This window comes from Artemia sp. Qi Xiang Cuo, chromosome 5, assembly GCF_049724085.1.
Source record: "Artemia sp. Qi Xiang Cuo chromosome 5, ASM4972408v1, whole genome shotgun sequence".
Lineage (NCBI taxonomy): Eukaryota > Metazoa > Arthropoda > Branchiopoda > Anostraca > Artemiidae > Artemia > Artemia sp. Qi Xiang Cuo.
Genome location: NC_142798.1, coordinates 10,168,957 through 10,182,080, shown reverse-complemented (window position 1 = coordinate 10,182,080; position 13,124 = coordinate 10,168,957). Strand labels below are relative to the sequence as shown.

At 34.0% G+C, this 13,124-nt stretch overlaps 1 protein-coding gene across 1 annotated transcript; it reads right to left on the bottom strand.

Moving 5' to 3' along the window:
* Positions 1–910: 910 nt before the first annotated feature.
* On the bottom strand, positions 911–2,120 carry LOC148951790 (uncharacterized). Its single transcript, XM_089088718.1, has one exon. It carries the CDS (start codon positions 1,831–1,833, stop codon positions 970–972), a length of 864 nt encoding a protein of 287 aa, XP_088944844.1. The 5' UTR covers positions 1,834–2,120; the 3' UTR covers positions 911–969.
* Positions 2,121–13,124: the final 11,004 nt, after the last annotated feature.

The window sequence follows — 13,124 nt, the reverse complement described above, 5'->3', positions numbered from 1 at the left end:
TTTTGTTCTCTGTGTTATAGGCTGATTTTTTACCCAGCCTATAACACAGAGAACAAAATAAATCTCTAAGAATTAGGAATGAGATTTTGTTCTCCTCCCTCATACAAGATCCCAAAACATATGAGGCTTAGTCTCATATGTTTTATGAGACTTTATATGAGGCTTTGACTCTCATTTTGTAAAACTTTCACCTGAAGCGGGATAAGCACTGATATTGACTTTGATTCCCTCTATTATAACTCGTTTCAGAAGCAATTATTAGGATCAGTGAGAGTGAAAAACAAATCAAAATCATTTAAACTAAAGAAAATATAGACTGAATAGACGGGTCTCACAACCTATCTCACAAAAATTGCCGAAAGGCTCAGTCTTTCAATATTTTTGTAAGAGTCTTCTTTTTTTGGGGGGGGGGGGATAAGAAAATCCGAAGAGGTCTAAAACTAATTTTTTTTTCTTTTCGTATTTTTATTATTACTGTTCCAAGGGCTTATCTGAAAGGCTCAGTCTTTCAATATATTTGTAAGTCTTTTTTTTTTTTTTTGGGGGGGGGGGGGATAAGAAAACCTGAAGTGGTCTAAAACTAATTTATATTTCTTTTCTTATTTTTATTATTATTGTTCCAAGGTCTTATTTTTCCCAGTAGCGCACAAATTTCATAAGCTAAAACAAAAAAAGGTGCCCTTGGGTGCATTCTTTTCTGTCGAAGTTGGAAATTTTTTTTACAAAATCGTTGATGTTGGAACTTCGAATTTCTTACCAGGACCTGTTTTGGTCAAAAGATTCCTTCCTCATAAAATGATTCACCTAGGATGAACAGAACATGACTTGCAACGAAGCCACTCAACTGTAATTTCAGAAACCAAAAGAAACTGACATGAAATGCAACGCAAACAAAATAAAAAAATTGAGAAAAGACAGCTTTTATTATAGTTGAACTTTACGCAATAGCAAAGTTATGATAAAATCACACTAAACACAAATAACTGACTTATTATCTGGGCACATGTACCATGACGGATCTTTTGGGACAAAAACCATTAATGTATTTTTCAAATACCACAAATCGGCTACATTACGAAGATATTTTTCAAGTGATTCACAAGTCTTCCAACCTTTTTCTTCCATTTGCTCTCTTATATCAGATCTATTTTGTTTATTCAATAGTGCCTTCATTATCGAACTTGTTATGACAATTCCCTTGCAGGCATGTCGTATCAAATTGTCAGTGAAAACAGATTCAAACTCTAATGGAATATGTTCACCAGACTCTACACTGATCACCCAATCAAATTTACGTTTCAAGTCCTGGGGTGTTGCAAGAACAATGTGTTTGATGAAGCCTGAAGTCACCTTTTCAATATTTAAGGTCCCATCGTAACCTTCATAATGTGAAACAATTTGTGGTGTATTGATGACATGTGGTACTTTCCTGAAAAACACCTCTTCTTCCTTATCTCTAAATTTTCTTGGAAAAATCGTTTCTTTTTTTCGTAAGAAATATCGTCCATAATTTCCTAAGCCGGCGCTTAGGTCTAAAACTGAACTGTTCTTGATAATATTTTCAAGTCCTTGCGCAAATTTTAGGCTCCAAACAAAATTATAACCAAATAAAACATTCTCATCATCTAGACAAAGTTTACCATTATTGTAAACTCCTTTATTATTGCAAGATTTGGTATAATCTTTCCTTCCAAAGTTACTATTGTTATCACCAAAATCAACTAAATTTCTATTAGCCTCAATTATAAAGATGTAGAAAACACTACAACACAACAGTATTAGTATAAAATTAAATAATTTCGAGTATGAGAAAGTTCTCCAGAACATTTTCATTGTAACTGAATTGGCAAGAATTTGCGATTGTACTCATAGAAACTCATTGAATTTGCGAACATTTTCATAAAAACTGAATTGGCAAGAATTTGTGATTTTAAGATTTGTACTGTGACTTCGCCAAAGTTCACAGTACTCGTTTAAAGTTTATAGACCTTTTCAATTACGGTTATAAGACTGAGACCCGTCTATTTAGTGTATTTTTCTTAAATGTATCTCATTTTCACGTGCTTTTCACTCTCATTGTTCCTAATATCCACTTTTAATACAACTTATAAAAACGGAATCAAAATCGGTATCAGTACATAGCCCGCTTAAGGCTATGGCTTATAGGCTTATAGGCTTATAGCCCGCTTAAGGAATTTATGCTCTTCAGGTAATTCTCCTCTTTTTTTCCAAGAGGATAAAAATCTTGAAGTCCGAATACGCTAAGTTTAGGACAAGGTTTGACGGTTGGGATTTCAGATTTAATTCTCCATGACAGGAAAACAATTACTCGGTTTTAACTTTTATATTCCTTCTAGCTTTATTAAAAAATATTTTATTTTGAGCTTTGTGTTTTCATAACATAAGAAAAAAGAATAAAACAAAATCATCCTAATGACCGTTGACGTCGTAATTGCAGTCACAAGTAATCACTGTTCTATTTTCATGTTGTTGCAGTCAAAATTAGTCGAAGTCGCTGCATCGGTAGTACTACTAGAATTAGCAGTAGTAGTAGTTGCAGTGGCATTAGTACCTGTATAGTGTCTTTTGGTTAGTTTATCACCCCTCTTATCATCCCCTAAAAGTTTCAAATTAATAGCCTAATCTTCTATTGGGATATTTCTGATTGGCCCTTTTTACAACCTCCATGCACATATTGCATTTTGATTTTTAAATATCATCTTATACATTCACAGTCAGTATCAACATAATACCCTAAGTTATTAATGGGAAAAGTTTCAACTTATAAGCCCCAGTCGTTCTTGAGATATTGATAAGATCTCACTTTGATAAGATCAAGCACTTTGTGTAAGCAACCAGCTTACACAAAGTGCCTTTTGATTTTTTTTAAAGCATTAATCAGTTTTAAAGCATAATGGACAAATTTCCTAATTTTTGGGGGTTGACATGCCAAACCTCCCTAGCAACATAGTTACTGGACCGTTCATCTATGCTGAATAAAAGGGCTACCTAAAAACTTTGATAGGACGTTTTCGGAAAATTAATGGGTTTAGGAAGAGGTCTGCTTGTCTTCCCATCACTTTTGACTCTTAAAAAGGCACTACAACTTTTAATTTCCAATCAAATTAGCTCCTTTTAAAGTTTCTATGATATTGCTATCTATGATAACGCTGTACTGCCTATGATATTGCTTGTATACCTATTTGAATACCTATAGTTTTTTTTGTTGAATTGAAACTCTCCCTACATTTTCTCTGAAAGTTTCACCGTAATAACCATAGCAGCTTTCGTTACAGCAGCCGTAGTGGTAGTATTAATAATATATACACAGTGCCTTATGGTTTGTTCAAATTCCAGCACAGTTTACCATGAAAGGTCCAAATGAATAATGTAAGCCCTTTTTGAGATAACGATGTGTCACCATTTTGACAATTTACTTGCTCATAGTTTGTTTTGATTTGGTTCAACATCCACCTAAATATTCTTTGAAAGCATCACATTAAAATCCTTAGCTTGCATAGTAGCAATAGTTATAGTAGCAGTAGTAGCATCAGTAGCAGAGAGCACATAGCACCTTTGATTTTCTTCCACATGCCCCTTAACACACGCGGAAAGTGTGACCTTAATACTGTATGTCGGCCCTGAAACATTGCTGATACTTCTTCTTGACAACTTGTGTGGGCAAAGTGTATTTCGATTTGCTTCATTACTGTTTCAAAATTTCCCAAGTTTTTCGCTATAATAGCATTAACTTCAGTAGCAGTAGCAACAGTACCAGTAGTAATAGGAGTATCCGTAGTAGTAGCAACAGTAGAATTAGTATCAGTAGCCTTAGCTTTTGTAGCAGTAGTAGTAGCAGTTGAAGTAGTTATAAAAGTACCAGGGGCAGTAGCAGTAGTAATATGAGTAGGAACAGCAGCATTAGGATACAAATAACGTCTTCTGGTTAGTTCAACATCCTCTACATACAGCCCTGTAAGTTCTAACTCCACACACCTAACCGTCCCAAGGATTTCGCTGATACATTCTTTTGAAAACCCACTTACAAACGGCGTTTCGTAACTCAGGTCACCTTCTCCCCTCGATATTCGCTGAAAGTTTCACCTTCATACCCTTAGGTATAGTTGTAATAATAGTCACAGTAGTAGTAATAGTACTATTACTAGTATTAACAGCAATAGTACTAGCAGCAGCAATAGCATTAACATATTGCCTTTTGGTCAAGTAAACTGTCATCCTTATCAAGCCCTAGAATTATCAATTTAATACATTAGCCGTTGCAGGTCATTGCCGATATGCCCTTTTAATAAATTGTGTATTCATATATTTCTTAAAATTTTTGTCTTAATAGTCTTAGCCTTGCAAGTAGTTTTTATGAAAGCGGTAGTTTGAGTAGCAGTAGTAGCAGAAGTAGTAGTAGTAAAGTAGCAGTGGTAATAGTTTTAGTAGTAAGGTGCGCATATAGCAGACCAATAGTATCAGCAGTATTCATAATAGCAGTAGCATCTACGTATTACCATTTGGTCAGTTGAACTTACTACTCAAGATACCCTTTAAATTTCGTTTTCATGTCTCAAGTCGTTGCAAAAATATTGCTGATGTGCCCTTTTGGGGCTTGATGTAGAGGATGTTGAACTAACCAGAAGACGTTATTTGTATCCTAATGCTGCTGCTCCTACTCATATTACTACTGCTACTGCCCCTGGTACTTTTATAACTACTTCAACTGCTACTACTACTGCTACAAAAGCTAAGGCTATTGATACTAATTCTACTGTTGCTACTACTACGGCTACTCCTATTACTACTGGTACTGTTGCTACTGCTACTGAAGCTAATGCTATTAAGGCAAAATTTTGAAACAGTAATGAAGCAAATCAAAATATACTTTGCCCACACAAGTTGTCAAGAAGAAGTATCAGTAATTTTTCAAGGCCGACATATGGTTTTAAGGGCACACTTTCCGCGTGTGTTAAGGGGCATTTGGAAGAAAATCAAAGGTGTCATGTGCTTTCTGCTACTGATGCTACTACTGCTACTATAACTATTGCTACTATGCAAGCTAAGGATTTTAATGTGATGCTTTCAGAGAATATTTAGGTGGATGTTGAACTAAAACAAAACAAACTATGAGCAAGTAAATTGTCAAAATTGAGAGTTTCAATTCAACGAAAAAACTATAGGTATTCAAATAGGCATATAAGCAATATCATAGGAAGTACAGCGTGATTGGAAGACAAGCAGACCTCTTCCTAAACCCATTAATTTTCCGAAAACGCCCTATAAAAATTTTTAGGTAGCCCTTTTATTCAGCATAGATGAACGGTCCAGTAACTATGTTGCTAGGGAGGTTTGGCATGTCAGACCCCAAAAATTAGGAAATTTGTCCATTATGAAGTAGCAATTTTTCCTTAACACTAACAAATTTTCTCCTCGAAGTAACAACTTTTACCGTAATACTAACAAACTTTTACTTAACACTATCAAATTTCTCTTAGAAATAACAATTTTTCGTCAGTGATAACAAGTTTTCTGTAAGATGTAGCAAGTTTTCTGCCAAAGATAACAAATTTTTCTTGGAAGTAACAATTTTTTCGATTATAATAAAAAGTTTTTGGTTAGAAGTAGCAAGTTTTCCTTAACACTTACAAATTTTTTCTTCGAAGTAACAAGTTTTTCCTTAATACTAACAAAGATTTACTTAAAACTATCAAATTTCTCTTAGAAGTAACAATTTTTCGTCAGTTATAACAAGTTTTCTGCTAGAACTAACAAATTTTTTTTTCGAAGTAACAACTTTTTCCTCAATACTAACAAACTTCTACTTAAAACTATCAAATTTTTCTTAGAAGTATAATTTTTTCCGTTCATGATAAAAAATTTCTGTCAAAAGGGGCAAGTTTTCCTTAACACTAACAAATTTTCTCATCAAAGTAACAATGTTTTAATTAACACTAACAGAGTTTTAGTTACAGCTATCAAATTTCTCTTAGAATTAGCAAGTTATCGTCAGTGATAACAAATTTTCTGTTAGAACTAACAAGTTTTCTGTCAAAGATACCACATTTTCTTAGAAGTAACAATTTTTTCGTCAGTGATTACAAATTTTCTGTTAGAAGTAGCAAGTTTTCTTTCAAAGATACCATATTTTTCTTAGAAGTAACAGCTTTTTCGTCTATGATAACCAGTTTTTTGTCGGAAGTAGCAGGTTTTCCTCAACACTAACAAAGTTTCACATCGAAGTAACAATTTTCGTCAGTGATAACAAGTTTCCTGTAAGAAGTAGTAAGTTTTCTGCCAAAGATACCTGATTTTTCTTAGAAGTAACAATTTTCGTTTATGATTACAAGTTTTCTGTCAGAAGTAGCAAGTTTTCCTTAACACTAACAAATTTTCTCTTCGAAGTAACAACTTTTTACTCATTACTAACAAACTTCTACTTAAAACAATCAATTTTTTCTTTGAAGTATAATTTTTTCCGTTCATGATAAAAAGTTTTCTGTCAAAAGTAGCAAGTTTCCCTTAACACTAACAAATTTTCTCATCACATTAACAATTTTTCCTTAACACTAACACAGTTTTAGTTAGTTTTCTGTAAGAAGTAGCAAGTTTTCTGCCAAAGATTCCAAATTTTTCTTAGAAGTACCAGCTTTTACGTTTATGATAACATGTTTTCTGTCCGAAGTATCAAGTTTTCCTTCACTATAACAAATTTTCTTTTCGAAGTAACAACTTTTTCCTCAATACTAACAAACTTCTACTTAAAACTATCAAATATCTCTTAGAAGTAAAAATTTTTTCGTCAGTGGTAACAAGTTTTCGGTATGAAGTAGCAAGTTCCATGTCATGGATACCAAATTTTTCTTAAAAATAATAATTTCATCGTTTATGATAACAAGTTTTCTGTTATAAGTAGTAAATTTTCCTTAACACTAAAAAATTTTCTTCTCGAAATAACAACTTTTAACTTAATACTAACAAACTTTTACTTAACACTATCAAATTTCTCTTAGAAGTATCAGATTTTTCGTCAGTGATAACAAGTTTTCTGTAAGATGTAGCAAGTTTTCTGCCAAAGATACCAGATTTTTCTTAGAAGTAACAATTTTTTCGTACATGAAAACAAGTTTTCTGTCAGAAGTAGCATATTTTCCTTAACACTAAAAAATTTTCTCTTCGAACTAACAACTTTTTCCTAAATACTAACAAACTTCTACTTAAAACTATCAAGTTTTTCGTAAAAGTATAATTTTTTTCCATTCATGATAAAAAGTTTTCTGTCAAAAATAGCAAGTTTTCCTTAACATTAAAAAATTTTCTCATCAAAGTAACAATTTTTCCCTTAGTAATAACAGAGTTTTAGTTAAAACTATCAAATTCTCTTTGAAATAACAATTTTTCGTCAGTAATAACAAAATTTCTGCTAGAACTAATAAGTTTTCTGTCAAAGAAACCAAATTTTTCTTAAAAGTAACAATTTTTTCGTTTAGGATAACAAGTTTTCGGTCAGAAATAGCAAGTTTTCCTTTCACACTAACAAATTTTTTCTTTGAAGTAACAACTTTTTCCTCAATACTAAGAAACTTTTAACTTAACTTTTTTCAAGTTTCTCTTAGAAGTAACAATTTTTTGTCAGTGATAAGAAGTTCTCTGTAAGATATAGCAAGTTTTCTGCCAAAGATACCAGATTTTCTTCGACGTAACAATTTTTTCGTTTATGATAACAAGTTTTCTGTCAGAAGTAGCAATTTTTCCTTAACACTAAAAAATATTCTCCTCGAAGTAACAACTTTTACCTTAATACTAACAAACCTTTACTTAACACTATCAAATTTCTCTTGGAAGTAACAATTTTTCGTCAGTGATAACAAGTTTTCTGTAAAATGTAGCAAGTTTTCTGTCAATGATGCTAGATTTTTCTTTGAATAAACAATTTTTTCGTTTGTGATAGCATGATTTCTGTCAGTAGTAGCAAATATTTCTTAGAACTAACACGGCTTCTCATAAAAGTAGCAAACTTTTTCTCATTTCTAGAAAATTTTAACTTAAAACTATCAAATTTTTCGTAGAGGTATAATTTTTTTCCGTTCATGATAAAAAGTTTTCTGTTAAAAGTAGCATGTTTTTCTTAACACTAAAAAATTTTCTCATCAAAGTAATAATTTTTTCCTTAACACTAACAGAGTTTTAGTTACAGCTATCAAATTTCTCTTAGAAATAAAAATTTTTCGTCAGTGATAACAAATTTTCTGTTAGAACTAACAAGTTTTCTGTCAAAGATACTAAATTTTTCTTAGAAGTAACAATTTTTTCGTTTATGATAGCAAGTTTTCTGTCAGAAGTAGCAAGTTTTCCTCTCACACTAACAAATTTTCTCTTCCAAGTGATAAATTTTCCCTCAACACTAACAAAATTTAACTTAATACTATCAATTTTTTCTTAGAAGTAACCATTTTTTCATCAGTGATAACAAGTTTTCTGTAAGATGTAGCAAGTTTTCTGTAAAAAAAAACATTTTTCTTAGAAATAACAATATCTTCGTTTATGATAACAAGTTTTCTTTCAGAAGTAGCAATTTTCCCTTAACACTAACATAATTTCTCCTCGAAGTAACAACTTTTACCTTAATACTAATAAATTTTTACTTAACACTATCAAATTTCTCTTAGAAGTAACAATTTTACGTCAATGATAACAAGTTTTCTGTCAGAAGTAGCCACTAATAAATTTTCTCTTAGAAGTAACAACTCTTTCCTCAATACTAACAAATTTCTACTTAAAACTATCAAATTTTTCGTTGAAGTGTAATTTTTTTCCGTTCATGATAAAAAGTTTTCTGTCAAGAGTGGCAAGTTTTCTTTAACAATAACAAATTTCTTGATCCAAGTAACATTTTTTTCCTCTACACTAACAGAGTTTTAGTTACAACTATAAAATATCTCTTAGAGATAAAAAGCTTTTGTCAGTGATAACAAATTTTCTGTTTGAACTAACAAGTTTTCGGTCAAAGATACCAAATTTTCTTAGAAGTAACAATTTTTTCGTCAGTGATAACAAATTTTCTGTTAGAATTAGCAAGTTTTCTTTAAGAGATACCAGATTTTTCTTGGAAGTAACAATTTTTTCGTTTATGATAAAAAGTTTTCTGTCAGAAGTAGCAAGTTTTTCTTAACACTAACAAATTTTCTCTTCGAAGTAACAACTTTTTCCTCAGTACTAACAAAGTTCTACTTAAAACTATAAAATTTTTCTTAGAAGTATAATTTTTTCCGTTAATGATAAAAAGTTTTCTGTCAGAAGTACCAAGTTTCCCTTAACACTAACAAATTTTCTCATCACATTAACAACTTTTTCCTTAACAATAACACAGTTTTAGTTACAACTATCAAATTTCTCTTAGAAGTAACAATTTTTCGTCACTGATAACAAGTTTTCTTTAAGAAGTAACAAGTTTTCTGCCAAAGATTCCAAATTTTTCTTAGAAGTACCAATTTTTACGTTTATGATAACATGTTTTCTGGATGACGTATCAAGTTATCCTTCACTATAGCAAATTGTGTTTTCGAAGTAACAACTTTTTCCTCAATACTAACCAACTTCTACTTAAAACAATCAAATTTTTCGTAGAAATATAATTTTTTTCTGTTCATGATAAAAAGTTTTCTGTCGAAAGTAGCCTGTTTTCCTGAACAATAACAAATTTTTTCATCAAAGTAACATTTTTTTCATCCACAGTAACACAGTTTTAGCTACAAATATAAAATTTTCTTGGAAATTGAAATTTTTTGTCACTGATAACAAATTTTCTGCAAGAAGTAACAAGTTTTCGGTCAAAGATATCAAAATTTGCTTAGAAATAGCAATTCTTTCGTTTAGGTTAGCAAGTTTTCTGGCAGAAGTAGCAAGTTTTCCTTTCACAATAACCAATTTTCTCTTCGAAGTAACAACTTTTTCCTCAATACCAACAGATTTTTACTTAATCCTATCAGATTTCTCTTAGAAGTAACCATTTTTTTGTCAGTGATAACAAGTTTTCTGTCAAAGATGAGAAATTTTTCTTAGAAGTAACAATTTTTTTCGTTTATGATAACAAGTTTTCTGTCAGAAGTAGCAAATTTTCCTTCACACTAACAAATTTTCTCTTCGAAGTAACCACTGTTTCCTTAATACTAATAAGCTTTTACTTAACACTATCAAATTTCTCTTAGAAGTAATAGGTTTTTCTTATTTGTAAAGAATTTTTTCTAATACCCCCAAGTTTTACGTCAAAAATAAAAAAATTCTCTTAGAAGTAACAATTATTTTGTCAGTGATGACAAATTTTCTGTTAGAAGTAGCAAGTATTCTTTCAATGGTACCATATTTTTCTTAGAAGTAACAACTTTTTAGTCTATGATAACAAGTTTTTTGTCGGAAGTAGCAAGTTCTCCTCAAGACTATCAAAGTTTATCATCGAAGTAACAATTTTCCGTCAGTTATAACAAGTTTTCTGATAGAAGTAGCAAGTGTTCTGTCAAAGAGACACATTTTTTTTTATTCCAAGATTCACGACGCCAGGTACTTCAAAGTATCTGATATGCCGCTATTCATTTACCTCTTTCAATGGCCTCGATGTTTTAAATGTCCATTGAACCTTATTTTGAAGGTGTCAACAGAGGGATTTGCAGGGATAATATCCCCAGGAAGATCGTTCCAGATAGAAGTGCAACGCCGGATGAAGCTGTTCCTCAAGTACTCGGTTTTCGGCGTATCCTCCTTTAGATAATTGGACCGAGCTGTGTGCCTTCGTGTCTGCCTTGTCGGCTGGACAAAGGGAGCACAATTCGAGAGAGCTCGTCTGAGGGAGGCGAATTCATGTACTTGTAGAAAACAGCCATCGACACTACATCAAACCTTTCATTTAGAGGCTGGAGCAATTCTTGTGTAGAGGCGCAGCCCACCCTATTTGCCCTATTCTGGATCTTCTGAAGTGGTGCCAACAGCGTTTTCGGAGCAACAGCAAATAGCGGACATCCATATTCAGCTATAGGTCTGATGTAAGACTTGTAGAGTGGGATGATCGAGCTTGATGGAAGAAGATTTTTGCAGCGAAGAGTAACTCCCAGCTTTCTTGCGCAGAAGGTTCTCACCCGATCAAGGTGGTTGTTCCAAGAGAGATCGGTGGAGAAATGAATCCCCAGTAGACGAAGCTCGTCGAATCTCTTTATAGCTTCATTTTTGAAGATGAAACAGGGGTGTTCACGTGGCACCTTTGATCAAGTAATTAGAAGCTCTTTTGTTTTCGATGCATTGAAGTTGATCATCCATGCATCAGACCACTTTTCAATTTTCAAAAGATCCATCTGTAGGTAAAGGGAGGCTTGTGTTGGGTCTTCGTGTTTAGGGACGACTGAGTGTGTCGTGGTATCGTCGGCAAAGGGATGCAGAGGGTTTGCAAGGTTGTCTCCCATGTCGTTTATGTAAATAAGGAAGAGCATAGGTCCCAAGACACAGACCTGGGGTACCCCTGCTTTCACTGGATATTCGCGGGAAATAAACCCGTCAAGAACAGCCTGCAGTGAACGATCGGAAAGAAAGCTCTCAATCACTTTTAACAGACATCCACGAACACCATACACATAGAGTTTCTTTATCAGGCCACGGTGCCATACTCTGTCAAAAGCTTTTGCAATGTCAAAGGATAATAGCCCGATGTCGTATCCCATTGCCAGTAGTTCTATCCACTCCTGATACTGGGCCACTAGGCAGTCTAATGTTGAGCGTTTCCGGCGGAATCCATATTGGCGATCGCCATGAAGGTAATTTTATTAAAGGTACTGAAGAAGTGTTTTATTGGAGACGCTCTCGTAGACTTTGCCAACACAGGACAGAAGGCTAATAGGCCTGTAGGAGCCCAAGCTCGTTGGATCGCCTTCTGGCTTTAGAGTAGGTATAACATGGGTGGACTTCCATGTTCGTGGGAAGGTTCCGGAGCAACAGCACAGCCGGAAAAGCAATGACAAGGGTCCAGCTAGCTCGGCACTGCAGGATTTGAGGACAACATTTGGTATGTCTTCAGGACCCGTGGCTTTGGTCACATCCAGGTGTTGCAGAATGCGAAGGATCCTGGGAGCAGAAAAATCCACGCGTTCCAGGACAGTGTCGGTTCGGTCGGAGAATTTTGGCTCTTCTCTACCGTCATTGTCTAGATTCGAGAATTCGGCAAAAGACTTAGCAAGAGCTTCAGCCTTTGCCTGTGGATCTTGTACCACTGTCCCGTTACTCTGGAGAGAAGGAATTGCGGTCCCCTTGTAAGACGGTAGAGCCTTCTTGAAAATTTTCCACCAACACTTTGCCGAAGCACGTTGAAGCTGGGTGGCGAATTTCTCCTTATACTGAACCCGGGACTACCGAATTGTTCGAACTGCATCTTTGCACACATTTATGAATGCACTTCTGTCCTCTTCGAAAGTAGCCATCGCTTGTGTACCTTTTGCTTTGCTCGGATTGTCTTCTTACACTGGGCGTTGAACCAAGGTTTGTCCTTACTGGAAACCTGGATCCGCTTTGAAGGGATATGCTTTTCGACAGAGTCAACTATGGCCTGCTGGTACTTATCTGCAGCTTTCTCTGGGCCTTCCAGGAGGAAGGTTCTCCACTGCTGAGAAAAAAGAGTGTTTCTCAAACCGTCCCAATCACCTCTTTTGTATAGCCAGATTGTTCGTTCATGCTTTACTGGAGGCGGAATACGTAGGTTTTCACGTGCAACGACGGCAACGTGGTTACTGGTGAAAGCATGAGCGTCTACCTTAAGGGAGTCAGGGTGATCTGTAAGGAATAGGTCAAGACGAGATGATCCGTATGGGCCGTGATACGTGTCGAAATCGACAAGTTTTCTGCCAGAAGTGGCTTATATTTCCTCAAGACTAACAAAATTTCTTTTCGAAACATCAATAATTTTAATTACTAATACCAAACTTTTACTTAAGACTTAACATATTTTCTCTTCAAAGAATCAACTTTTTTCCTAAATGCTAGCATATTTTTAATTAAAACACTCAAATATCTCTTAAAAATAACATTTTTCATCTATGATAACACGTTATCAGCTCTAACTACCAAGTTTTCTGTCAAAGATACCAAAA

Bases quoted from the DNA above. Each gene is read 5' to 3' on its own strand.
- LOC148951790 (XM_089088718.1), bottom strand. From the start codon at position 1,833: ATGAAAATGTTCTGGAGAACTTTCTCATACTCGAAATTATTTAATTTT.